At 46.4% G+C, this 23,826-nt stretch overlaps 1 protein-coding gene, 1 long non-coding RNA gene and 1 other non-coding gene across 7 annotated transcripts in view; 2 read left to right on the top strand and 1 right to left on the bottom strand.

Moving 5' to 3' along the window:
* NLRC5 (NLR family CARD domain containing 5) overlaps positions 1-22,661 on the top strand; it is a 108,188-nt gene extending 85,527 nt beyond the window's left edge. For all 5 annotated transcript variants that reach the window (XM_061594027.1, XM_061594026.1, XM_061594030.1 and 2 more), the window contains 9 exons: positions 695-778; positions 2,426-2,509; positions 2,912-2,995; positions 6,975-7,058; positions 8,074-8,157; positions 10,501-10,584; positions 12,564-12,647; positions 14,685-14,768; positions 18,235-22,661. In XM_061594027.1, the coding sequence (XP_061450011.1) occupies positions 695-778; positions 2,426-2,509; positions 2,912-2,995; positions 6,975-7,058; positions 8,074-8,157; positions 10,501-10,584; positions 12,564-12,647; positions 14,685-14,768; positions 18,235-18,316 (754 nt within the window). In that variant the 3' untranslated portion in view covers positions 18,317-22,661. The remainder of the gene's footprint in view (positions 1-694; positions 779-2,425; positions 2,510-2,911; positions 2,996-6,974; positions 7,059-8,073; positions 8,158-10,500; positions 10,585-12,563; positions 12,648-14,684; positions 14,769-18,234) is intronic.
* LOC133369117 (uncharacterized) lies at positions 17,591-23,485 on the bottom strand. Its single transcript, XR_009758824.1, has 2 exons — positions 23,321-23,485; positions 17,591-18,422 (listed from the first exon to the last, which is right to left on the bottom strand). It is a non-coding gene; the product is annotated as an uncharacterized LOC133369117 (long non-coding RNA).
* Positions 19,665-19,733, top strand: TRNAT-UGU (transfer RNA threonine (anticodon UGU)). The gene has a single exon. It is a non-coding gene; the product is annotated as a tRNA-Thr (tRNA).
* Positions 23,486-23,826: the final 341 nt, after the last annotated feature.

Here is a 23,826-nt window from a genome sequence, read left to right as displayed (position 1 = left end):
CAGCTTCGCCTCAAGACTAACCCTAACCTAGACCACTTCCTGCCTCAGGCAGGTGAGGAGGGCTAGGAGGGCCTCTGCCCTGAAAGGGTTCACATAATGATGGGATCTCTCTTTACCACATCCTTACATATTCAGATTGGTCCATCCACAAACAAAGAGACTGTCCAGGCCAGAGTACTTAACTTATCAAAGAAACTTTCGCTGCTACAACTCCATCTTTTACAGGCACAAGATTATAGGTTGGGAGGACCCTCAAAGACATCATCCAAACCAATTCCCAATCCTATAACACTGTTATTACTATTACTATTATTATTATTAACTCAGTTTATATCCTGCCCTTTCTTGCAAAGGAGCCCAGGGCAGCACACACTTCAGAGTTAAAACAATACTATTAAAAATAAAACAAAAGCATTTTGAAAACATCTTAACAACTTTCTAGTATAAAAGGTTTCCTTTAAAAAAACTACCTGGCTTTTATAGCTGAATCGGCAAGTGGTATGTTTACTCTGGTATCAGCTGCCTGGCAGGAATCCCATGGTCTGCAGACTCAAGTTCCTACGTCATCAAATTCTGCTAAATATAGAAACAGTGGAATGTTCCCTGCAGTTCAGCATACATGAACTAGAACACAATCTCATGAACAAAATGAATGTTTTCTTTGATCTTACGAGCTGTGGGTTTTCTTTCAAAGTTTAAGCCACAACAAGATTGATGATGCTGGTGTGAAAGAAATCGCTACAGCCGTTGCAGAAATGCAGAGCATAAAGCAAATCAAGTGAGTCTCTTGTGTCTGAATCAGCCCAGAAAGGGATCTACAGATTATAGGTTTTGGTTATAGGAAAGACTAGGGGTGGGAGTGCGGAATTCCTGGTGCCTACCCTCCAAAACAAAATCCAGCTGTCACAGATTAGCCCCCCTACCATGGGAGAAGATGGGGATTATGAGGTTCCAGGGCCCAACTGGGACAGAAGCGAGTGGTATGGTCCAGTTGGTCAGAATCCAGAGCAGGCAGAGAAAGGCTACGTGCAGATAATGTGGTCTAAGACAGGGTTGGGGGGTCAAGTTTAGAAGCAGGCAGACAAGGAGGGGAGGCAAGGCAAGAGCCTCTCTGGCATCTCCTCTCACAGATGCACCATCAGACTGAAGAACCAAGCCTGGAGCCAGCCAGTCCCCAAATGGCTCCTCAAATCATCTGGTCCAACTGGGCTGACAAAGCTCTAGTACTGCCACCTCTGTCCACTGGTGGTGCTGCAGCACAGCAGAGATCAAGCTCAAAGCTCCCTCTGCCTGAGATCCACCTTGGTGGAGCAGGAAGTCTGGGGCCCGGACCCTGCTGCCCAAGTCTCCCGTTCGAGAGCCTGCCTTGCAAAAGGGAGGTGGAGCTCTGCTCCCTGCTCTGGGCTGTCTATTCCCAATCTCATATCTAGATCCCGTTATGAACAAACATCAGCAGCCCTGCTACATCTGGCCAGTGTTTCCCAGTTGGGATGGTATCTTCCAGTTTGTCCTTTAATTGCACAGCGCATTAAATGAACGAATTAATGCTCCTCCTCCATTCTTTGCCATCCACTCCCTCACTCCCACAGTGGACAATCTGGGAACATGAGCTACATAAGGGCAGGTGCCTGGAGTAATTATGAGCTGCTGACCTGTCGTCTGCCATTTTCCCTCTCATGCCAATGCTGCAACTGAGCTTTCACGCACTGCAGATTGGCACAGGGTTGGGTGTGCAACGCTGATTAGATCAGTACTAGAACTGATTGGATATACATCTCGTGGCTTCACTTCTTGATGTCTTACGATCCTTGTCTACAGGAAAGGGTATAGGTCAGCAGTAGAACACCTGTTTTGCATGCAGAAGTCCTCAGATTCAATCCCTGGCATCTCCAGGTAGAGAATCCTGCCTAAAATCCTGGAGAGCTATTTCCAGTCTAGATGGACCACTGGTCTGACTCTGGATAAGGCAGCTTCCTGTGTTCCCAGAGTCCCTTGCAGGGCTGGCCAACCTCTTGAGGAGGAGCCGTAGCTCAATGACAGAGCACCTGCTTTGCATGCAGAAGGCCCCCGGTTCAATCCCCAACAACTCCAGGTGGGGCTAGGAGAAGCTCCCTGCCTGAAACGCTGAAGAGCTGCTGCCAGTCAGTGTAAGACAGTACTGAGCTAGATGGCCTGATTCCAGATAAGGCAGCTCCCTGTGTTCCCTTTGCAAGGGTGGTGCACCTTTGGGAAAGAGACATAAGCTCAGAAGTAGAGCACACACTGTGCATGCGAAAGGTCTCAGGTTCACTCCCTGCCATCTCCAGGTAGGGCTGAAAAAGACCCCTGTTGGAAACCCTGGACAGTCATTGCCAGCCAGCAGTATTAGATCAGCTCACGATCTGGCTCAGGATAAAAGCTTCCTCTCTTGTGGCTCCTATTTTAGCCTCTCGTGCAACAGCTTCGGCTCTGCTGGAGGACAGCGTTTTGCGGAGGCTCTGAGTGACAGCAAGAACCTGGAGGTGCTCAAGTAAGCTCAAACTTTCTCCCTGCATTTTCAGCAAATGCCTTTTAAAATAGAGCTAGGCCACGTTGCTCAGAAAAACTTTACCCAAGAACGTTCTATTGGGGGGACGGGGCTTTTGAAGAATCTGTATACACGCATGGGAGAATATTCTGTGAAATGCCCTCCTTTCCTCCTACAAATACAGTCAGGTTTTGGGGGGTATTGAGGTAAGGAGCCCTCAGTGTGCCCCCCTCTTCCTCCCAGTCATTTGCCCTCTTCCTTGGGAGCCAATCTGCGCAACTGCAGCAATGACAAGGAGCGGGACCTGACGGACCAGGAGGCTCACAGAAGCTGACTTCCCCAAGCATCCCCAGCCCAATGTTGAATGCTTTCTCAGTGGTGATTCACATTGCACTTCCCTTCCAGCCTATCTGGGAACAATATCGGAAATGAGACTTTGGAAAAACTGGCTCCAGTTCTGCCTAACATGCCCCACCTGAAAGTCCTTCAGTAAGTATCTTGGCTAGGGGCATTCTGTTTCTGGCCTGTGCCACTTTTCCGTTCCTTCACTTGTTAAGTCTGCTTCATCAGGGGTGTTGTCTACACATTATATTCAGCAAGTTTAAAATCTGTGTGCCGGCGTACACAAATAGTGGAGCTGTACAAATTGACAAGGGCACACCTTTTCATGCAAGCGCTTATTTGTAGAGGCAGCTGGTACCTGTGTTCGGCATAACATGAGAACAAGCCTCTCTTGTTTCTGTATTAGTCTGCATTAATGTTTTTAATCTGCACAAACAATTGCATTAACATATGCAGTTCTAAACATCTTGAAATGTATTTCGATACACTATTTGAACTGAGAAATGCATCAATATGTTCAGGATTGTGAAAGCTGGCGGATCACTTACCTCGAGGTAAGCCCCGTTGAATTCAATAGGGCTTACTTCTGAGTAGACTTGGTTACAACTGCGCTCTAAGTTCCAAACTGGAAGGTGTAGACCACGTCTAGAATTCAGGAAGGTCAAGTTTCTCTGCCCTGCTCAAGTTGTGAAAATGAAGTCATGATAATCATGCGAGGGAGGGAGCAGGACCTTGTTTGCCCCTCCCCCCCCACTGCCACATCTGACGTTGGACCCTCCCAAAAGCTTCCACAGGGTGTGTTTATAGTGCGGCATCCTGCCCAATATGCACAGGCTGTCCCAGTGAGCTAGCCCCTGTAGACATGCCCTCAACCCATGGACTGGCCTTGGGGAGGAGGCTCACAGCGTGTTCAATGAGAAGGGCAGGATGAGCTTATGCTTCCCATTCACCTTCCTCGCCTAATTATCATAACTTTTGGATCTTGGTCCCTGCCATGCCGCTACCATCTCTTATATCACACTGACTCCTAAACCGGTCCACTCACCATACTGTATGATTGTCATTTGCTAATAGTAGCACCAAGGAGAGATTTGCATGTATGAATTGTTTGTGCCAGATGATTAATGGCCGCAGTGGCTGGGGCTGATTGGAGTTGCAGTCCAAAGCAGATGGAAGGCACACCAGGTTGGGGAAAATTGGGGTGGTGTAATCTCAAGGGCGATTACTGCTCTGTTGGGGCTTGGTGATCACTGGGGAATTGGTAGCAATTAATAGCATCTGGCTTGACCTGGCCTTGGACAGCTCTCAGAGAGCCTGGCTGGTTGAGCTTTGGAAGATGTTGTCTCAGCAAAGGATCAGAAGGCTGCCCATGTTTTTCTTTCCGGAGAGCTGTCTGCAGTTCTTAAAGCTGGAGTAGCCAGTGTGGTCCCCTCCAGATGTTGTTGAGCTCTAGCATGGCCAATAGTGAGGGATGATGGGAATTCAGCAACATGGGTAGCCACATTGGCTACCCATGCCTTAAAGGATCTGTAACTGATTTCAGCAGTTACATGCTCCTGCATGGCTCTGGAGCAGGGGAAACAGCAAGGGGGTCATCCCCAGAGTCTGAGGCTGATGGGAGAGCCATGTCCTCAGGTCAGGGTGGTGTAGAAGGAGGTGCTGAGGGCTCCCACCCAACTCGGGTGACTTGTGGGTGAACTGAACCATGAGTCCTTCTCAAGAGAACGCTGGGATATGCTGCATTTCAGTGGAGTCATTTCTCACATATTCACCCATCAGACACCAACTCTAATCGAGGCCTTGTCCAAGATCCAAAACAGGCAGCAGCTGGAGGTCCACCCCACTCCTGGCACAGGCAGCAGACAGAGGTCTCAAGGGCCAGCAGCAGATGGCATGGTCCAAGACAGACTGGAGAGAGATTCTGGGCAGGCAGAGAAGGATCCGTAGGGTCCAAGGTGGAGTTCTTGGTCAAAAATGGGCTAGTCCAGCCTTTCCCAACCTTTGGTCCTCAAATGTTGCTGGACTACAATTCCCATCATTCCTGACCATTGGCCATGCTGGCTGGGGCTAAGGATGGGTGAGAATTTTGATTCAGTTCGCATTTCAAGCAGAATTTATCAAATTCTCAATTTCCAAAATAATATGAGAACTGAAACTTCTTAGGAATTTGCATTTATTAAAATTTTGGGATGCACTTCGCCAACTAAACAACATTTACAAAAATGCATATATCAGGGGAAAGTGTGCGTAAAAATGAAGACGTGAGTGAATATAACATGCAAAAAGGCATGAAATGACGAGAAGCGGCTTGCAAAAATGTGTACCTTTGTCAAAACTGCCTACAAAAATGTGTTTATTTGGAGGAATCGGCACTTAAATGGTGGAGAATTTTCATGAGTCCATTTTTTTAAAAAAAAATCGCAGATCACTGTAGAAATGTAGAGAACTGAATTTAACATTGGAAAAATGAGAAACAGAACCGAAAGAGACAGATCTTTCCATCCCTAGCTGGGGCTGATGGCAGTTGTAGTCCAACGACATCTGGGGACCCAAGGGTTGAGAAAGGCTGGACTACTCGACAGGTTCTGAAGTGGGCAGATAAGAACCCAGAGGCCAAAGGCAGATGATGAGCTGCGGGCAGGGACAGACAAATCTACCCAATTCAGTTTTGCTCATTTTTCCAATCTTAAACTTATTTCTCCATATTTCTGCCGCTATTTCCTTTTAAAAAAAGAAAGAAATCCGTCAGCATTTTCGTGTGAAGTTATCCCAATATACACTTTTTTGCATGCAGTTTTTGACAAATATACCTGTTTTTGCAAGCAATTTCCACATATAAAATGCACTTTTGTATACTTTCAGTACTGTATGCATTTTTGTATAACATTGGTTGGACACTCAGGGCTTAGTGCCTTGTATCTTGTGCCTTGGGTAGGTCCTCCACCATACATGTAAAGCACATCCAACACACATTGAAAGTACATGATTTCTCCCAAAGAATCATGGGAACCATGGTTTGAAGTTGTAGCTCTGTGAGGGAAAACCACATTTCCCAGAATTCTTGGAGAAGCCATGTGCTTTCAGTGTGCATTGGATGTGCTTTAAATGTATGGTGTGGATTTGCCTATAATAGGCTGAAGGAGTTCAGTCCTGATCTCTCCTGTGCTACGGAACCACCCATGTCATGGCCAGAGAGGGCACTGAAGCTCCTCTGCCCAGCCAGCCTTGCCAAGTGACCTGAAGAACCAGTGGAGACCTCACTAACTCAATATGACTGTTTCAGATGGCCAGAAGGTGGCTTTGTAGCAGCTACCAGGTTCAGAGGAGGGCAATGAGGATTATCAGGGGACTGGAATCAAAGCCTTATGAGGAGAGACTGAAAGAACTGGGCATGTTTAGCCTGGAGAAGAGAAGACTGAAGGGAGATAGGATCACACAGAGAAGAGCTGTGATCTCTTCTCGATCGTCCCAGAGTGCAGGACACGGAATAATGGGCTCAAGTTGCAGGCAACTTTGACTGAACATCAGTAAAAACTGCCTAACTGTTATGACAATGGAACCAGTGACCTAGGGAGGTGTTGGGCTCTCCAACACTGAAGGCATTCAAGAGGCAGCTGGACAGCCACCTGTTGGGGATGCTTTTTTGTATTCCTGCATTGAGCAGGGGGTTGGACTGGATGGCCTTATAGGCCCCTTCTAATTCTATGATTCTATGATTGTGGCAAGGGTCAGCTGACACGAGGGACCAATGAGGCTCCACCTGATTCTATAAAGCTGCCGATTCTAGCCTAGTGCTCTCAAACCAAGCAGAGGGTTTACTCAGCAGCTTGACTGATGTGCTCTCAACCTGCCCCAACAAACAGCAAGGTAGAGCCATGCATGTCTTTTAAGACCCATTTTTCTTCTTCACAAACTCATAGAACATAGAGAGCTGTTATACTAAGTCAGGTCATTGGTCCATTTAGCTCAGTATTGTCTACACTGACAGGTAGTGACTCTCCAGATGGGACATTTCCAACATTCGTGAACATGTTGGGCTTTGCACTTGAGACCTTCTGTATGCAAACCAGGTGCTCTGCCACTAAGCTAGGGCCCTTCCCACTGAAATATCCTTTTCTCTCCCCAGCCTGGCTTCCTGTGGTATTGACTCAGAGGGTGTTGCTTGCTTGGCCAGAGTCCTGTGCCAATGTCCACAGATAGAGGAGATCAGGTAAGTGCAGTTTGTGGGGATGGAAGCCAAAGCAGGAAGGAAAAGCCGAAATGCATTGTCTCTTGAAATGCTCTGACACAGAGCCGGCCCTACCATTAGGCAGAGCAAGACTTGCAGGAGAGAACAAGAGAGCCAGGGCAATTCCTTAATGCCAATGCCAATGATGTTACGGAATGCGGGGGGAGTGGGAAGGGGGAGGCATAAAATGTTGGAAAGCACAAGAAGGGAAATCCACGGTGAGAGAAAAACTTAGGACGAAGGAATTGACATTGGCAAGGGAGGGCAATTCTGTCAAGCCCCCTCCTGTGAGGATTCCAGCTGCCATCAAGACTCAGCCTGTGTGGCAGGAGCTGCCTTGGTCTCTGGGCCTGGACTTACTCTCTGCTCTTTGATCTGATCTGGTGGATTGGTGACGGTGGGAGAGCGCTTCCAGGGAGGGCAAGACATCTGGAACCGCCGTGGATATCGGTGAGGAGCTGCTCCTCTTCTAGAAGCCAGAATCTGCATATACAGAACTACATAACTGCATTATAAGAACTGCCACTTGAAGTGCTTCTGCTTCAGCTTGGTTTCTCCTCCTCCCTCCCATTACGTTTTCCTCCTGTTTTATGTCCTTTTAGATTGTGAGCCTGAGAGCAGGGGCCATCTTAGTACTGCTTTTTGAAAGCTGCGCTGAGACCTTTTTTGGCTAAAGGGCTGCGTATAAATCCTTTGAACATGAGAGAGACAGACAGACAGAGAGAGAAGGAACTGAAGAGTGACCACAGGGAGAAGAGCAGGGGCAGAAAAGAAGAGAGCTATATCTGGGGGGGCACCCCAGGTGATCACATTTTTCACAGCAGCAGCACTTTTCCACCTTGAGTTAAAACGGAGATTGAACGTCATCTTCCAGTTATAAACAATTGAGAATATTGTTCCCTCAAGTATTATGTTCTTAAAACAAGTAGCATTATTTAAAAAGGAAAAAGCACACAAATCCTTCAGTCTGTTCATACTTATTTTTTTTACTTTGCAGTTTGTCAGAAAATACCATTGGGTACAAAGGCATCACAGCCCTTGCAGAGCGACTGCCGCAGTCCTCGCAACTCAGGAAGATTGAGTAAGTTGGCAACTGCTATGATTTTGCTTAAATCTGACTAAGCAGCCTGTGCTGGCTGGGGCTGACGGGAGTTGTAATCCAAAATAACTGGAGGGCTCCAGGCTACAGAAGGGTGGTCTTACATTAGCAAGGGTACAATTTCAATAGCTTGCATTCTGTGGCTTGCTAGTCTTCAAAATGCTACAAGACCTGTTTCCTTCATGTGTTGTAACATACAAACATGACTCGCTCTCTGGAGTGCATCATTTTAATGATACCCTGAGGATCCCATCTTCATTTTCTCTATATATTTCCATCACAACTATACTTCCCTGTTCATTAAGAGACTTAGGATGGCATATGTGGAATATTTTATTTTTGTACATTTCTACCTAAACTTTCTTCCATGGAGCTCAAGGAGGCATATAGGGTTCCTCCCCATTCCCTGTTTTATCATCAGTACAACCCTGTGCGGTAGATCAGGCTGAGAGATTGTGACTGGCTCAAGGTCACTTTGGTGAACCATGGAGGGCTGAGGGGGGACACTTTCCAGTCAAAGTCCAAAATTCTCTCCACTCCACCACACCTGAGTCTCTTCTGGTGCTCCCTTCTGATGCTCTCTGAATTGATAGTGATATTGTGTTTATAGATATGGATAAAGTTTACATAATTGTTTTGGGGTTTTTAATGTAATTAATTATTCAACATTGTTTTTACTGTACTTATTGTTTTTATTTTTTGTTTTTTCCATCTTGCTTGTATAACAAAATACAGCAATGTACAAAAAGAATAGAAAATACAACATAGAGAGGAGCAAAAAAATGAAAAGTTCCAGTTTTCAAAACATTTAAAATCCATAAGCTGTACAAGGAAATAAGCCACATCTTCCCCCATGTTCCACCAACGTACTCCATCTAGACAAAACAGTATCCCGTCTGTAGTTTTTCTCCTTAAATCTAATATAATAAGTTGGTTTTGCCACTGACACATCATCCCATCTTCTACCATTCTGTAACAGATGGCTGTTCTCCACTTTCCCACATATAAAATTCTGGGAGCAATTAACAAACAGGAGGTTAACGGAGCTTTGATTATTCTCTCCCCAACCCCGTATTATTTTGCGTAAGGCCATTTCCACTACATATGAAAAAAGTTCCATTTTTCTTTCTGCTATTTCCAGCATGTGGCTGCATAGCTTTTTTAAAATCTTGTGTCATTTTTGCAGCTGTAATATACCACCTACTCATAATTTTGCAACAGTTTTCTGTTATGCCTGAGTTTTAAGGGAAACCTATGTGCCATCAACCATAATTTCCTCCATACATCCACTGGTGTGTGTGTGTGTGATTATTTATTATAAACTGCTTTGAGATCTCCAGTTAGTAAACAGTCTATAAATGGAAATAATAAATAAATAAATAAAGTGGATAAATAAATAAATAATAGCATGGTTGTAAAGTAAAGGCTATAAAGTGTTGGCAAACAGTAACACCCTTTCCTGGCTGACCTTCAGCTGGCATCCAGCTAGTGATGGGGCTAGTCCACTCATTCTCAAAAGCCCCATCACGCATTTGGTGCTGAATGTCTGAAGATCGATCCATTTTGACTGTCGAATCTGGGGTTTCTTAATGTAGGGTATGAATTTTTATTACGGTACATACACGGCTTTCATTCACAATTTGAGTAATTTAGGAATAGAAAAAGCTGCCTTAAGCCGAGTCCGGCTATTGGCCCACCTGGCTCAGTATTATCTACACATACTGGCAGCAGCTCTCCAGGTTTCAGGCAGGGGACATTCTCAGCCCTACCTGCAGAACCTTCTGCATGCAAAGGAGATGCTCTGCCACTGAGCCACAGTTCTTCATTTAAGAGTTTCATGCAACAAGGTTTGCTTGTTTTGGAATTATATATATTTTTTTGTATTTTATGCTGCGCTTTTGTCTGTCTTCAGCTGAAATGTAGCAGATAAAGAGATATTATCATAACATAGGAAGCTGCCTTTAGGTCAGGCTATTTCTCCATATCATCTAGTATTATCTTCCCTTCACCATCTGCTCCCCAGTCCTATTAACTGAAGAGCCTGAACAGAGGACCTTCTGCATGCAAAGCAGCTGCTCTGCCACTCAGCTATGGTCTGTCCTGGGAACCTGGCCTTGCTGTCCATCCTTTAGCTGCCCTGTTTATGAGTGCAAAGCAGTGTTCAATGTGCATTAAGGAGTAAACTAATCTGGGTTAAAAAGATAAAGAAGGATAAACCCCAAGAGAAATTTCTCATCCTGTGCATCCATGGTTTCCTCCAGGAAGGGCATGGCCATAAAACTAGTGTGGGAACTGACTTAACGTTTTGCGATGTGTTCTTTTTAGACTGAAGGTCTGCGGCATCAGTGACTGTTCTTCCAAGAGCCTCGCCCTTGGGGTCAGCCACTGCCCCCTCCTTGAAGAGATGATGTGAGTACCACAAACACAGGCAGGCATCAACCGTTCATGGCCCAGAGCTGATCTGAACATTGCTGCCATGACTGCTGCTTTTTGTGTTCAGTAACATCTAGATCAGGGGTGGAGTTCTTTTGGCTGGAGGTCAAATGTGGCCTTCCAGACCTCTCTCTGACCCTCTCTCAGACTCTCCCCAGGCCACAGCCCTGCTTCAAGATCTCCTCAAGTGCTTTCGCCTGTCTGGAATACGTCCCTGAACTGAGATAATGCCTCTTGCTTGCCTGGGTGGAGATATATATGTGCTTGTAAAAGCGTATGTCTTTCGTGTGGCTGGAATGTAGCACGCTATAGAAAAGGAAGAGCCATATCCTTTGGTCACCCTATGCTTGTGTTGTTGTGTAAATTTGAATATACGTTAAGCAGAGAACAACAGCAGTCTGAAATGCGTGTGTGACAGTGTGTGCGTTTACCTAAGAAAGCAGGCTTTTACCCGGCATTGGCATCGCTGAGACTTAGTAAAATAAGAAAAGCTACTTCATTTGTAGAAATACATAGTAGATAGAAAGGCATACCTAGTTCTAACTAACTAAGTTGGAGGCGCAATGCCTAGGCTTGGGAGTTGCCCTCAGGGCAAGGAGAGATAGAGCAGAGACAACTCCTCTCTCTCGGACAGTCGAAGAAGAGAAGAGAGGAAAGGGCGGAAGGAGGAGGGGCAGATAAGCTTCCTTAAGACGTATCAGTCTAATGACGGAAGGAAGTCAGTCAGAGCATCACAGGTAAAGGTAGTCAAGCCTATAATTCTATCTCCCTTCTGGAACACAAACAAAAGAACAAAACAGGAGTTGCTCTTGCCCCACTTCCAACAGTCTGGCTGTGGCCCCCAACCACTAGAGGCATGCAGCCCCCAGAAAGTTGCCAATGAGGGCATTTGACCCACAGGCTGAAAATGTCCCCCATTCCTGCTCTACATGCAGGAACCATATGGGTGAACTGCTGCTGCTGCTGCTGCTGCTGCTGGGGGAGACACAAGTTGTTTGCCCCACTCATAAGAACATAAGAAGAGCCTGCTGGATCAGGCCAGTGGCCCATCTAGTCCAGCATCCTGTTCTCACAGTGGCCAACCAGGTGCCTGGGGGAAGCCCGCAAGCAGGACCCGAGTGCAAGAACACTCTCCCCTCCTGAGGCTTCCGGCAACTGGTTTTCAGAAGCATGCTGCCTCTGACTAGGGTGGCACAGCACAGCCATCACGGCTAGTAGCCATTGATAGCCCTGTCCTCCATGAATTTGTCTAATCTTCTTTTAAAGCCATCCAAGCTGGTGGCCATTACTGCATCTTGTGGGAGCAAATACACACCAATTGTGAACTCAAGAGGTCCTTGAAATAGTGGGGACCAGAAGATCAAATATTTTCTTACGTTTCACGTGTTAATGCTAAAGATATGAACACACTGAACTCACACTCGCATGATACTTGCCTCTAGATCAGGGTGAGGCAACTTTTTCAGCCCGAGGGCTGCATTCCCTTCTAGGCGACCTACCAAGGAACACATACCAGTGGTGGGCAGGGCCAGAGGCAAAAATGGGTGGAGCAATGAATGCAAATGTGGCCTCTATACAGTACACTGGTTTCTACGCACATTCACACACCTCTCTCTATCCCCATCCAGGCAAGCCACAGTTCAAGGATGCATTGCAGCCAGGCAAAAGCACTCGGGGGTGAAGCAGGGGCAGTGAGGGGTGTGGCCTAGGGACAGGGTGTGTGGCCTGGGGAGAGTTCTGAGGGCCAAATGTGAGTTTGAAAATTGCTGGGCAGTCTGCCTCCCCCTATTTCAATATGTTCAGTGTGTTCATATCTTTAGCATTAACACGTGAAACGTAAGAAAATATTTGATCTTCTGGTCCCCACTATTTCAAGGACCTCTTGAGTTCACAATTGGTGTGTGTGTGTGTGTGTGTGTGTGTGTGTGGTTAACCAATCTCCTCGCTCTCTCTAGCCTGTCCTGGAACAAACTTGGCGACGAGGGTGCTCAGGAGCTGGCCAAGGTTCTCCCGTGGATGGCGAGGCTCAAAGTGCTGGAGTGAGTACAAGGAATTGCCAAGCCCAAAAGTCCCTCACCAAAGCAACAACAATTTAGAGGCTAGCTGAACGTGTGTGTGTTTGGAGAGGTTTTTGATCCCTTGCACCATTGCAGGGAATGCTGGGATGCCACTCTCCGGCTGCATGAACAGAGCTCCAGAATCCTTTTCTGATTCAATGGTGCTCTTAAAACTATTTCCTCTTTGAGAATTATTGCCACTGTGGAGGGGTGGGTCGGTCCCTTTCTGCTCTCAGTCAGTTTCTCATGTGTTGTCCTGTTCCCATGCTAACTTAACAATTTAAAATAAAAATATGCACAAAATACGTCTTTAAAATACATGTTTTTATCACAAAATACAGATTTAAATGTGTATTTATCTCCATGTGCACATTTCTAAACATAATTCAGTCTCCAAGTCCACATTTCTAAACATATTTTACTGTAATCTATGTTGTTATTTTTCATACTTTTGGGTATGTTTTTTGTATCAAGAACTGAGTTTCAGAATTCAGTTCCACAAAATTATGTTCTGATCCACACATTGGTCCAGGAATTGTGGCTCAGGTCAGTTAATGGAATTAACAGAAACCTAAATCCTCAAGCATCCAATTTTTAAGCATGCCTCCTCTCCAAAGTCTGCAGTCAGGGCAACACACTAATGCTTGTTTTACCATGTGGGCCACGTAGCACGGACAACTGGCTTCCCCATCCTGTGGGCTGCAGTTGCCCTGCAGGGAGTTTGCATATGGCAAATGTTCATCTATATCCAGCCAGCCATTCACTCTCTCCTAAGAATGAAAAGCACTGATATACGTGTGGTAGACAGGGGAAAGTATTTAGACCAGAATATCCCCAATGCATTGACTGATGTGTGTGCCCTTATTAGTCAAAGCTCATGCTTTCATTAAATAGTTAGATAAATAAATGGGTGTTACCCTGTAGTTACTTGGCTGCTTAATTCGCTTGTTAGAACTTGAGAAAAGCCTTCTCCGTCAGAAGAGCCTGACTGCTAGATCAAGCCAAAGGGGCCCATCTAGTCCAGCATCCTGTTCTCAGAGTGGCCAACCAGATGCTTGTGGGGAGCCCACAAGCAGGACCTGAGTGCAAGAGCACTCACCCTGCTTGCGATTCCCAACATACTGACTCCAACAGCGGAGGTGGAGCATAGCCATTGTGGCTAGTAGCCATTGATAGCCTTATCTTCCAGGAAGAGTTTGACACTTCCTCAGCTGGGGCTCCCTCTACCTTGCGGAGAGGGCTGTTAGCTCAGGTTACGCTTGAGGGCTTCCCATGGTGTCTGATTGGCCACTGTTAGAACAGGATGCTGGGATAGATGTGCCATTGGCCTGGCCCAGCAGGCAGGCTCTTCTGATGGAGGAAGAGACATAGGAAGAGAGCACCTTATTGTTCCTGCAAGGGGGGGATGCATCTTGAGATGGGGAACTTTGCCATTCGCCTATATGAAAATGCTTTTTTCAAGCCAGGTTGCTGGGAAAGTGAATGTGCAATGTGGGTATGCATGGAGCAGGGGTTTGACTCGAGGGCCTTATAGGCCCCTTGAAACTCTACTATTCCATGATTCCATGTGCTATTGGTTTGTGTTTGGTGTGTGCCGCATGTGTGCGTGGTGCATGCTGTGGGTGCATGGTTTGCGGGGTTGCACCCCTCCCCACTTTGGCCATGCCCATGTTTCTTTTCCAAATTGACCAAGAGCAAGGATGGAGAAGCTCTGGCCCTCGGGATGTTGTGGGACTCCAATTCCCATCATCCCTGACCATTGAGTATGCTGGCAGAGGGTGATGGGAGCTGGAGTCCCACAACATCCCGAGGGCCACAGGTTCCCCATATGTGGCTAACAGGAAATGTGGACATTGGAGCCCCCCAAAGTAAACCCTCCAGTCTAAAGCGGCACTAATAATTTGCAACTGGTTTGCTCTGCAAGGACCGGGAACAGTGGTCAGTTTCTCCTGTTACTCAGCCCTGTTCTGATAAAACTCTCAGCTACATCCTTGTCATTCTTGTGCTTCTTTTAAACAGCCTGGACAAGAACTGTATCACTGCTTGTGGTGCCAGAAGGCTTGCAAAGGAGCTTGCACACTGTCGAGGAATTCAGTTTATACGGTGAGTCCCCTACGAAAGGTATATCCGCCTCCTACCACTAGGAGGCGCCAGATTTATTTCTTGTGCACAAAACCAGTATGCCATGGCTCTCTGGATTCATTGCCTAAAACTTGTCATCTGACCTGGGACCCACCTTTAACCCAGACACGTGGTGGTACCTAGTGGATGGGATAGTAGCAGATAGGTCAAGGGTCAAAGCCTGGCTTTGCCTGGTGGAACTCATATCAGAAGCTCCTTTTCTGCCCCAGGTCCTGGCATCCTTACAGGATCCAGGTTGACCATGCTCACCCAGCATTAGTGTCCCCTGACCTGGTAGGGCCTTAATTCAATGGAGGGTAAGGGTACTGTCAAGGTCCGCAGGTCTCTGGGACCTGTGGTCACCAAGATTACTTAGATTCTCTTCAAACCCAAGTGTCCCAGCCAGCACCTCCAATGCTCCCCCTTGCAGAGGTTGACTAAACCCAGCACAACCTTGCAAGGGACCCAGTAGACTGCCACCCAGTAGCATAGTGGCAAATTCAGAAGTGCAGGGTCCCCCCATGTTAGTCACAGCCACGCCCCCTCCTTTTTTTTGCAGTGGGGTTGAGAATGAGATCCTTATTAATGCCTTTTCTGACAACAACAGACACTCCTAGGAGCCAATAAGCATGAAAGAAGAGAGTGTTGGCTACTGAGGAGAGTCTTCTCAATGGCTCACTCGCCTCCTTTCACTGATTGGTTGCTATCATCAGGAAAGGATGTTAGAAGATTCCTCTCAGTGGCTAACACATTCCCCTTTTGTACTGATTGGCTCATAGTACGCTGGAAATGTAGGGACCCTGCTTCTAAAAAAGTAAAGGGTCTAAGACACACACCCCGAGCCCCCAGATGACTATACCACTGCTGCTACCACCCCCTTAGCCAATTTCCCACCCTGAGTTAGGGGGAAATCCAAGGTGTCACTAGACTAGCAGAGATTCCCAAGAGCAAGAGCCAAACCTTACACTCACTGCTCTGGAGCCTCAAGCCAAACCCCATTCAGTAGCCACCCTCTTCCCAAGTAACACACGCCAAGTAATATGAGGTAGTTGATTGATTAACAAATATAAGTGCATATCAGAAAGAGGAGCATACAATTCCTTTAAGCCAAACACTCCAGCAGGAGTTCAGCATGAGCAACGCCCATACAAGAAATAGTGGGAAAGTTCAACACAGACACAAAGTAACAAATCTCATAGAATCATAGAAGAATAGAGTTGGAAGGGGCCTGTAAGGCCATCCAGTCCAACCCCCTCCTCAATGCAGGAATCCAAAATGAAGCGCTCCTATAGGCGGCTGCCCAGCCGCCTCTTGAAGGCCTCTAGTGTCGGAGAGCCCACTGCCTCCCTAGGGAATCTCACTAGCCTCAGCGACATCCTCGCCAGCAGCAAGGTGTAGAGGGCTTGTCCTCTTGGCTCCTTATACCAGCAGATGTGCCACAGGTAAGTCAGGAAGGAATGAGCCAATTAGCTGAAGGATAACCCCTCTTTTATGGGAATTTGCCGAGTAACAGCAAGAGGTCCAATGGGCCAGTCGCCCAGAAGGTCACCGCAAGGGCAGGCTTACTAATTTACGGCTACTCAGGCCTCCTGACCTTGGGTGCCAGACAGTACAGAAAAGATACTGTGGCCTCCCTTCCAGCCTTAACAGGCTGCAGCTGGATCAAATGAGGTGCCCTAATTTTTCCCAGGTTAGTGAATCCCAGAAACCCATGCAAGATGTTTCCCACAGTTCCACAGCCATTTTTCATTGGCCAGCTTCACTGTTCTTTACCGGTATGAATGGGTACTGGCTACGATGGCTATGTTCCACCTTGACTGTCAGAAGCAGTATGTGTCCATGTGCCAGTTCCTGGAAATCCTGGGTGGGGGAGAGTGCTGCTGTTGCACTCAGGCCCTGCTTGGAGGCTTGCCTTTGGAGCATCTGGCTGGCCACTGTGAGAACAGGATACTGGACTAGATGGACCTTGGGCCTGATCTAGCAGGGCTCTTATATAAAAGCTTCTGCCGAACCATAGTTTGGCATGACATGAGCAAGCCGAGGCAAATCCATGGGACTGTACACCCCATCCCTCCTCCCTCGGTGCAGGCAAGAGGAGGAGTTTGGAAGCTTTCACTTCTGTGTTTGCTTAACTGCTGCAGAGACAGAGCCAAAGTGGGTGGTACCTACAGCCAAGATGGGTGGAGCTCATGAAATGGGCGGAGTTTTCTAAATGAGTCCGATGGTCACATCCGGTTTAGCATGATATGTGAATGTGGTCTTGCGATCAGGTTAACACTTTGCCTGAGTAACAAGTAAATTGACTGCTAGACCTGGCTCTTGCACATACAAGTGCTGGTCTCCCTGCTGGCCTGCCTCAGGCTTCAGTGCAGAGGAGGGGATTCATGCCCTTGGCATCACACACTGCCAACTCTCTAGGCTGCCCCAGTGATGTTGCTTAAGCAATTACCCTCGATCTGCCTTTTGGATTATATTAAAATATAAAGTTCAAGTGGAATGTAGTGAACCTGTGTTGAATCTCCTAGCGGCAACTAGGTTAGGGTTTTTTTTTGCCAAAGAATCTGAAAATGAACTTATTAACTCTCCGAAAGAGAATGGTTAATTGGAAGGTCTGGGACTGAAGTTAGACTTTATGATTAAGGTCACCTTTTAAACTGCAAGGAATAAAAGAAAGCAATACGGACCTTGGATTTACACTGCATGACAGAATATCAAATGAATGAGATATCCCTACATTAGACAACAGTTCTTACTTAAACTTGTAATATTTGTAAAAGAAACAAACACATTTATAAACAAAGAGATAAGAATCTGTCTATAAATATTTATTTAAGCTGCCTTTTATTTATTAAACTAAATAGAAACAAAAAAGAATCACACCCACCCACCCACACACGGTCTGATCCAAACCAATTTATGATCCTGTATAAAAATACAAAACCTTTCCCCATATACTTCATGCTTACAAATGGTCTTGACCTTTAAAAACAGCAGCATTTGAAAAACCCTGTCCTGGGCAGGAAGTTGACGGTGCAGCACGTTTTGCATGGAGAAGGTCCAGTGTTCAGTTTTTGGCATCTCCAGGCAAGGCTGGGAGAGACTCCTGTCTGAAACCCTGGAGAGCCCCTGCCAGTCAGTGTGGACAGTACTGAGCTAGATGGACCAGTGGTCTGACTCTATCTTCCTATGTTCCTTTCAGATGGGCTGGGCTGTAGCTCAATGTTCCAGGTAGGGCTGGAGGCGTCCCCTGTCTGAAACTCTAGAGAGCCACTGCTGGTCACTGAAGGCAGTACTGAGCTGGATAGACCAATGGTGTGACTCGGTAGAAGACAGCCTTATGTGGTCGTTCCTTGTTTTATATAACGGCAAGCAACCTCCTGAAGCTTCATCTCACTAGGAAGGAGGTGCAGTTCAGGAAAAGGTTTAACTTCTTCTTTTCCCTCTTTAGGTTGTGGCACAATCTGATCCCGAAGGACGTTGAGCAAAAGTTGAAAGAGGAAGAGCCACGGCTGCATTTCTCTTTCTTTTAAGCAAGTAGGGCGGAGATAAGGCTCCCGCCAGCCATAGTTTGTTGGTTGAGGAAACGTAGAAAAGCAAGCAGGTGTCTGGCTGGATGCACAGGGAAGCCGGCATCTTCTAAAAAGAAACGGAAAGCGTCATGATTATGCTCCCTCCTCATGGCCAGAAATGAGCAGCTACTTACACAAGGGAAAAACTCTCATTTGGGAGAAGCAGGATTTTGGCCTTCGCCTGATGGAAGAACCTTGCAAGAAATCCCACATCCAGTTTTGCAGCATTCCTGGCAAGGTTGAGCACTAAATATTTATTTATTTTGCACTAAAAATACCAAAATCTTTCATCAAGGTTAACAAAATTCACTACTAAGAAGAAATGGATCCTGCAACATGTACTATAGATTTTGTTTGTGTTTATTTTATTTGTTTTGTTAACATTTATTTTACTTTTGCTAGTCATGCAGGAAAGCAGCAAGTAGCTATGCAGGGCACGGAAGGTCTGCACCGAATCTTCAGCCAATCTTCTGGCTTCTGAGGCTTCACCAAGCCCACACACTTTGAAGCCTGTTTCTACAAACCTAAGGGCTAGAAACTTCCAGGTCATTTTAAAAATGAAAATGAAAGCAGCAGTTATGAGGAAGCTGGATTGTGTGCCTGGCATCATATTCTGCATTGTTCATGTACTTGTGCAGAATACACACAATCCTATTTCTAGCCATTGTTAGTTTTCACAAGGGATGGGGAGAAATTCATTTTACACTGAAAGGCAACTCTACCTAATTTGCACTTTCCATCCCTCCTTCAAAATTCACACTTCTATGAATTTTGAAAAGCATTTCTCCAGCCGATTAATGTGTTTAAAAATGCATGTATTTGTGAAAATGACATTAAAATGCATTATATTAGGGGGAAATTGCTTTGCAAAAATATGTATATTGGGCAGAATTGCATACAAATGTGTGTATATTAGGAGAAATCTGCTGATGTTCATGAGTTTTTAAAAACCCTGCAAACTGATGTGGAAATACGGATAACTAAACCAGACTGGAATACTGAAAGAAACAAAAATTGACAGATTCACCCATTCCTATTTTTCACATACGGAACTTTGTCAGCTGGGCTCTTCTGTCACATTCACTGCCATTCATCACTGTTGTATCTTAGCTTGGTTGCCATACAATCTTGTTTTGAGGCATGTCTGAGTTAAGAGGGATAAAGGCAATATGTTGTTGTCATGTGCCTCCAAGTCGACTACAACTTATGGCTACCCTATGAATCAGCGACCACCAAGAGCATCTGTTATGAACCATCCTGTTCAGATCTTGTAAGTTCAGGTCTGTGTCCCTTATTCCCTAAGGGAAGGGCTGTGGCTCAGTGGCAGAGCATCTGCTTTGTGTGCAGAAGGTCCCAGGTTCAATCCTTGGCATCTCCAGGTGGGGCTGGGAGAAACTCCTGTCTTAAACCCTGGAGAGCTGCTGTCGGTCAGTGTTCTTCCAATTAATCATGTCTCCAGCACTCTGCAGCCTCCTCGCCCACACTTCCTGTCCTGAACAAGGCCCATGGAAGGAGTTACCTGATGATGCCTTTCCCAGAGCTTTAACTGAAGTATGGGCACCTAGGGAGGCTGCAGACCATCAGAGATCTGATTTGTAGGATGAAATGATGTTCGCAAACACCCCTCAGCCACCGCAAAAGTGTGACAAAACCCATGCACCCAGCCCATGAGAATTTTATCTATATTTCCCATCTCCTTTGATAATTTTCAAATGCTGTTTCTTTTCTCATTAAATGATGGAGAATGGTTTGGGGGGAAAGTTAAGATTTATGCTTTTAGGATTGTGTTTCACTAAATCCTACTCAGACCAGACCCACTGAGATGAATTAACCTATTCGTCATGTCCATCAACTTCAACGGGTCTACTCTGAGTACATCAAACTTTGTATACCTTCCTTAATTTACACTTTTAAAAATGTCAATTCAAGAGCAGCTGAACCCAGGTCCAAGGGGCTTCTACCTGCGTACACAGTAATATGTGAATACCCCCAATGTTAATTACATTCACAAATCAACATTGTATCTAGTTTGGGCCTCACAATCCCCTTTTTAAAAAGAGAACAAACTTCTAGTCTCAGGAATTTATTTTATTTATTTATTTATTTTGTTCGATTTATATACTGCCCACAGCCCAAGGGCTCTCAGCGCGGTGCACAACATGGATAAAAAACAATAAAATATACAGTATTAAACAAGTAAATAACCAAGATAGATTAAAAACACAAATAGGTTAAAATGCCTGGGAGAATAAAAAGGTTTAAACCTGGCGCCTAAAAGATAAAAGTGTAGGTGCCAGGCGCACCTCATCAGGAAGACTGTTCCATAATTCGGGGGCAACCACTGAAAAGGCCCTAGATCTTGTTACTACCCTCCGAGCTTCCCTGTGAGTCGGAGCTCGGAGGAGGGCTTTAGATGTTGAACGTAGTGAGCGGGTAGGTTCATATTGGGAGAGGCGTTCCGCCAGGTATTGTGGTCCCACACCGTGTAAGGCTTTATAAGTCAAAACTAGCACTTTGAATTTGGCCCGGAAACAAATAGGTAGCCAGTGCAAACGAGCCAGAACAGGTGTTATATGTGCAGACCGCCTAGTCCTCGTCAGCAGTCTAGCAGCTGCGTTTTGCACTAGCTGTAGTTTCCGAACTGTCTTCAAAGGCAGCCCCACGTAGAGCGCATTGCAGTAATCCAATCTAGAGGTTACCAGAGCATGCACAACTGAAGCGAGGTCGTCGCTTTCCAGATAGGGACGTAGCTGGGCTACCAACCGAAGGTGGTAGAACGCATTCCGTGCCACCGAGGCCACCTGCGCCTCGAGAGACAGGAGTGGATTGAAAAGAACCTCCAAGCTACGAGCCTGTTCCTTCAGGGGGAGTGTAACCCCATCTAGAACAGGTTGAACATCCACCATCTGGTCAGAGAAGGCGCTCACCAACAGCGTCTCGGTCTTGTCAGGATTGAGCCTCAGTTTATTAGCTCTCATCCAGTCCATTATCATGGCCAGGCAGCAGTTCAGCACATTAACAGCCTCACCTGAAGAAGATGAAAAGGAGAAATAGAGTTGCGTGTCATCAGCATACTGGTGACAACGCACTCCAAAGCTCCTGATGACCGCACCCAGCGGCTTCATGTAGATGTTAAAAAGCATAGGGGACAGGACCGATCCCTGTGGGACTCCACAATGGAGAGTCCAGGGTGTCGAACAATGTTCCCCAAGCCCTACCTTCTGGAGACGATCCACCAAGTAGGAGCGGAACCACTGCCAAGCAGTACCTCCAACTCCCAACTCCATGGGTCTCCCCAGAAGGATACCATGGTCGATGGTATCAAAAGCAGCTGAGAGATCAAGGAGAATCAACAGAGTAACACTCCCTCTGTCCCTCTCCCGACACAGGTCATCATACAGGGCGACCAAGGCTGTTTCAGTGCCAAACCCAGGCCTAAAACTGGATTGAAACGGATCTAGATAATCGGTTTCATCCAAGAGCACCTGGAGCTGGCTAGCGACCACCCGTTCCAAGACCTTGCCCAGGAATGGAACATTCGCTACCGGTCTATAGTTGTTCAAATTATCTGGGTCCAGGGAAGGTTTCTTCAGGAGTGGTCTCACTACTGCCTCTTTTAAGCAACTATGGACCGCTCCGTCTCTCAAGGAGGCATTTATCACTTCCCTGGCCCAGCCGACTGTTCCAGCCCTGCCAGCTTTCACTAGCCAAGAGGGGCAAGGATCCAGCACAGAGGTGGAATGGAGAGAGAGAATTGCAAAGGTGCAGAGAGTCATCCCATTTTTATCAGTTCCTGGTAGGATCAGGAGCTTCAATTTGCTCGAGTTCCCCACTGGGAGTTCTCTTCTCACATTGACAGATTCTATGGCTCCATGGAGGAAATAGAGAAGCCTGAATAATATCCTGCTTTAGAGCACCTTTCCAGAGTTTCTTTAGAAATATCCAAAAAAAGAGAATCCCTCATTCATTCTTCCTTAGATAGCTCCTTCCACTGCCAATTCTGAATTTATTTAAATTAAAATATTTCAGTCCATTTTTTATTTCTCAGTGCCCCAGATTGTTTAACATCCATGGAAGATCAGGGTGCCATGCAGCTGGAATGGCCACCTCCCATCTTAAGGTTCTTGCAAATGGTGTTTCATGGTGAGGAGAAATCTGTATAGACTCCTTCAGTATCTCCACTGACCAAGGGCTGGTTCACATATGAGCCAAGATGCACATTAAAAATGCTGCTTTTTCCATTGTGATTGATATTGACAGTTCACATACTTCCGCCCCGCTACGAATAAATTGGCTGTTTTTCTTTCTGGCATCCACCCGTGTGTGCGTTTATTGCTATCAGCGTTTCCTTGTTGCCATGCCCACACATTAGCATGTTAGCTGCGGAGGCGGGGAAGGGGCAGTGTTTCCCTAAACAAAGGGAGGAATAGGAACTTGAAAGAAAGGGAATGTACAGCTACCCCCTTCCCTGCGGTGCAGGCTTTCTCCTGTCCCCCCTGCTCCCACCTGTGGCTGTTAGGCTGTCCCTGTGCGAGATTGGTGTGCCTTTGGCACCCCGAGACAAGCCTCAGCATGCGTTCTGGGAAACATAAAAAAACCCCAAACAATTATCTTTAGAGAGACATTAAAAGCAGCTAGTAAAGGAAGCATTGACTGTTTAATATTATCGCTGTCCGTGAGTGGAGCAGATGCTGGGATGGGATGCCAAGGCAGCTCCCCTTTCCCCTGCGCTTTTGGGCGCTTATAAATTACCCCAGCAGTGCCTTCGCCAGCCTCCTCTTGCCGTGGCTGTGCGTGCTCCAAGCCTGGGTGTAGCTCCAGTGAGCGGCATGTAGTGGCTTGTGGACCCCCCCCCCCCGCAGCTCAAGTGAGAGACCTGGCCAAGGCTGAAGGGGAGTCTCCCTCTCTGGTGGTGGGGCGAGCAAGATTTCCCCAGGATGGAATTTCCCGAGCTCCAGCTCTTACCTGCTATCCTCGGGGAGTTGTTGGTGTCGCTAGAAGAGAGAGAATGAAGGAGTGGGGGAAAAACCTGCTCACATCACATGCAGAGAGCTTTCACAGAATTAGATATTCTAGGGTGAATAATTTGGATGAATGTGATTTTGTTTAAAGGAGCAGGGGAGGAAATGTATTGGGGGAAACGGGAGAAGGGAAGGCAAGAACAACAGGAAGTTGCTTCATCAATGACAGGAAACAAAATGATGCCCAGAGACAGTTAAAGAGGCGGAGAAAAGGAAGAATCTAATTGCAAAGAAACTGTGCAGCCAAAAAAAGGCGCTTAAAAGGTAATACACGGTAGAAGCGCACCGAAGCAGGTGTGGATTTTAAAAGGAAAATTTGGGGGTTTGTCGCATCGATTGAATCCGGAGTTAAAGGCAAAAGCAGCTGAATGTAATCGCGTTGGCAAAAACTTCATGCAAACAGTCCAAATTAAAAGGATCTGCAGAAAGCGTCAGAGCCAGATTATACCG

The sequence above is a fragment of the Rhineura floridana genome, chromosome 13, assembly GCF_030035675.1.
Source record: "Rhineura floridana isolate rRhiFlo1 chromosome 13, rRhiFlo1.hap2, whole genome shotgun sequence".
NCBI lineage: Eukaryota > Metazoa > Chordata > Lepidosauria > Squamata > Rhineuridae > Rhineura > Rhineura floridana.
The sequence above is the reverse complement of the archived record's forward strand: the minus strand, read 5'-3'. Positions and strand labels throughout refer to the sequence as shown.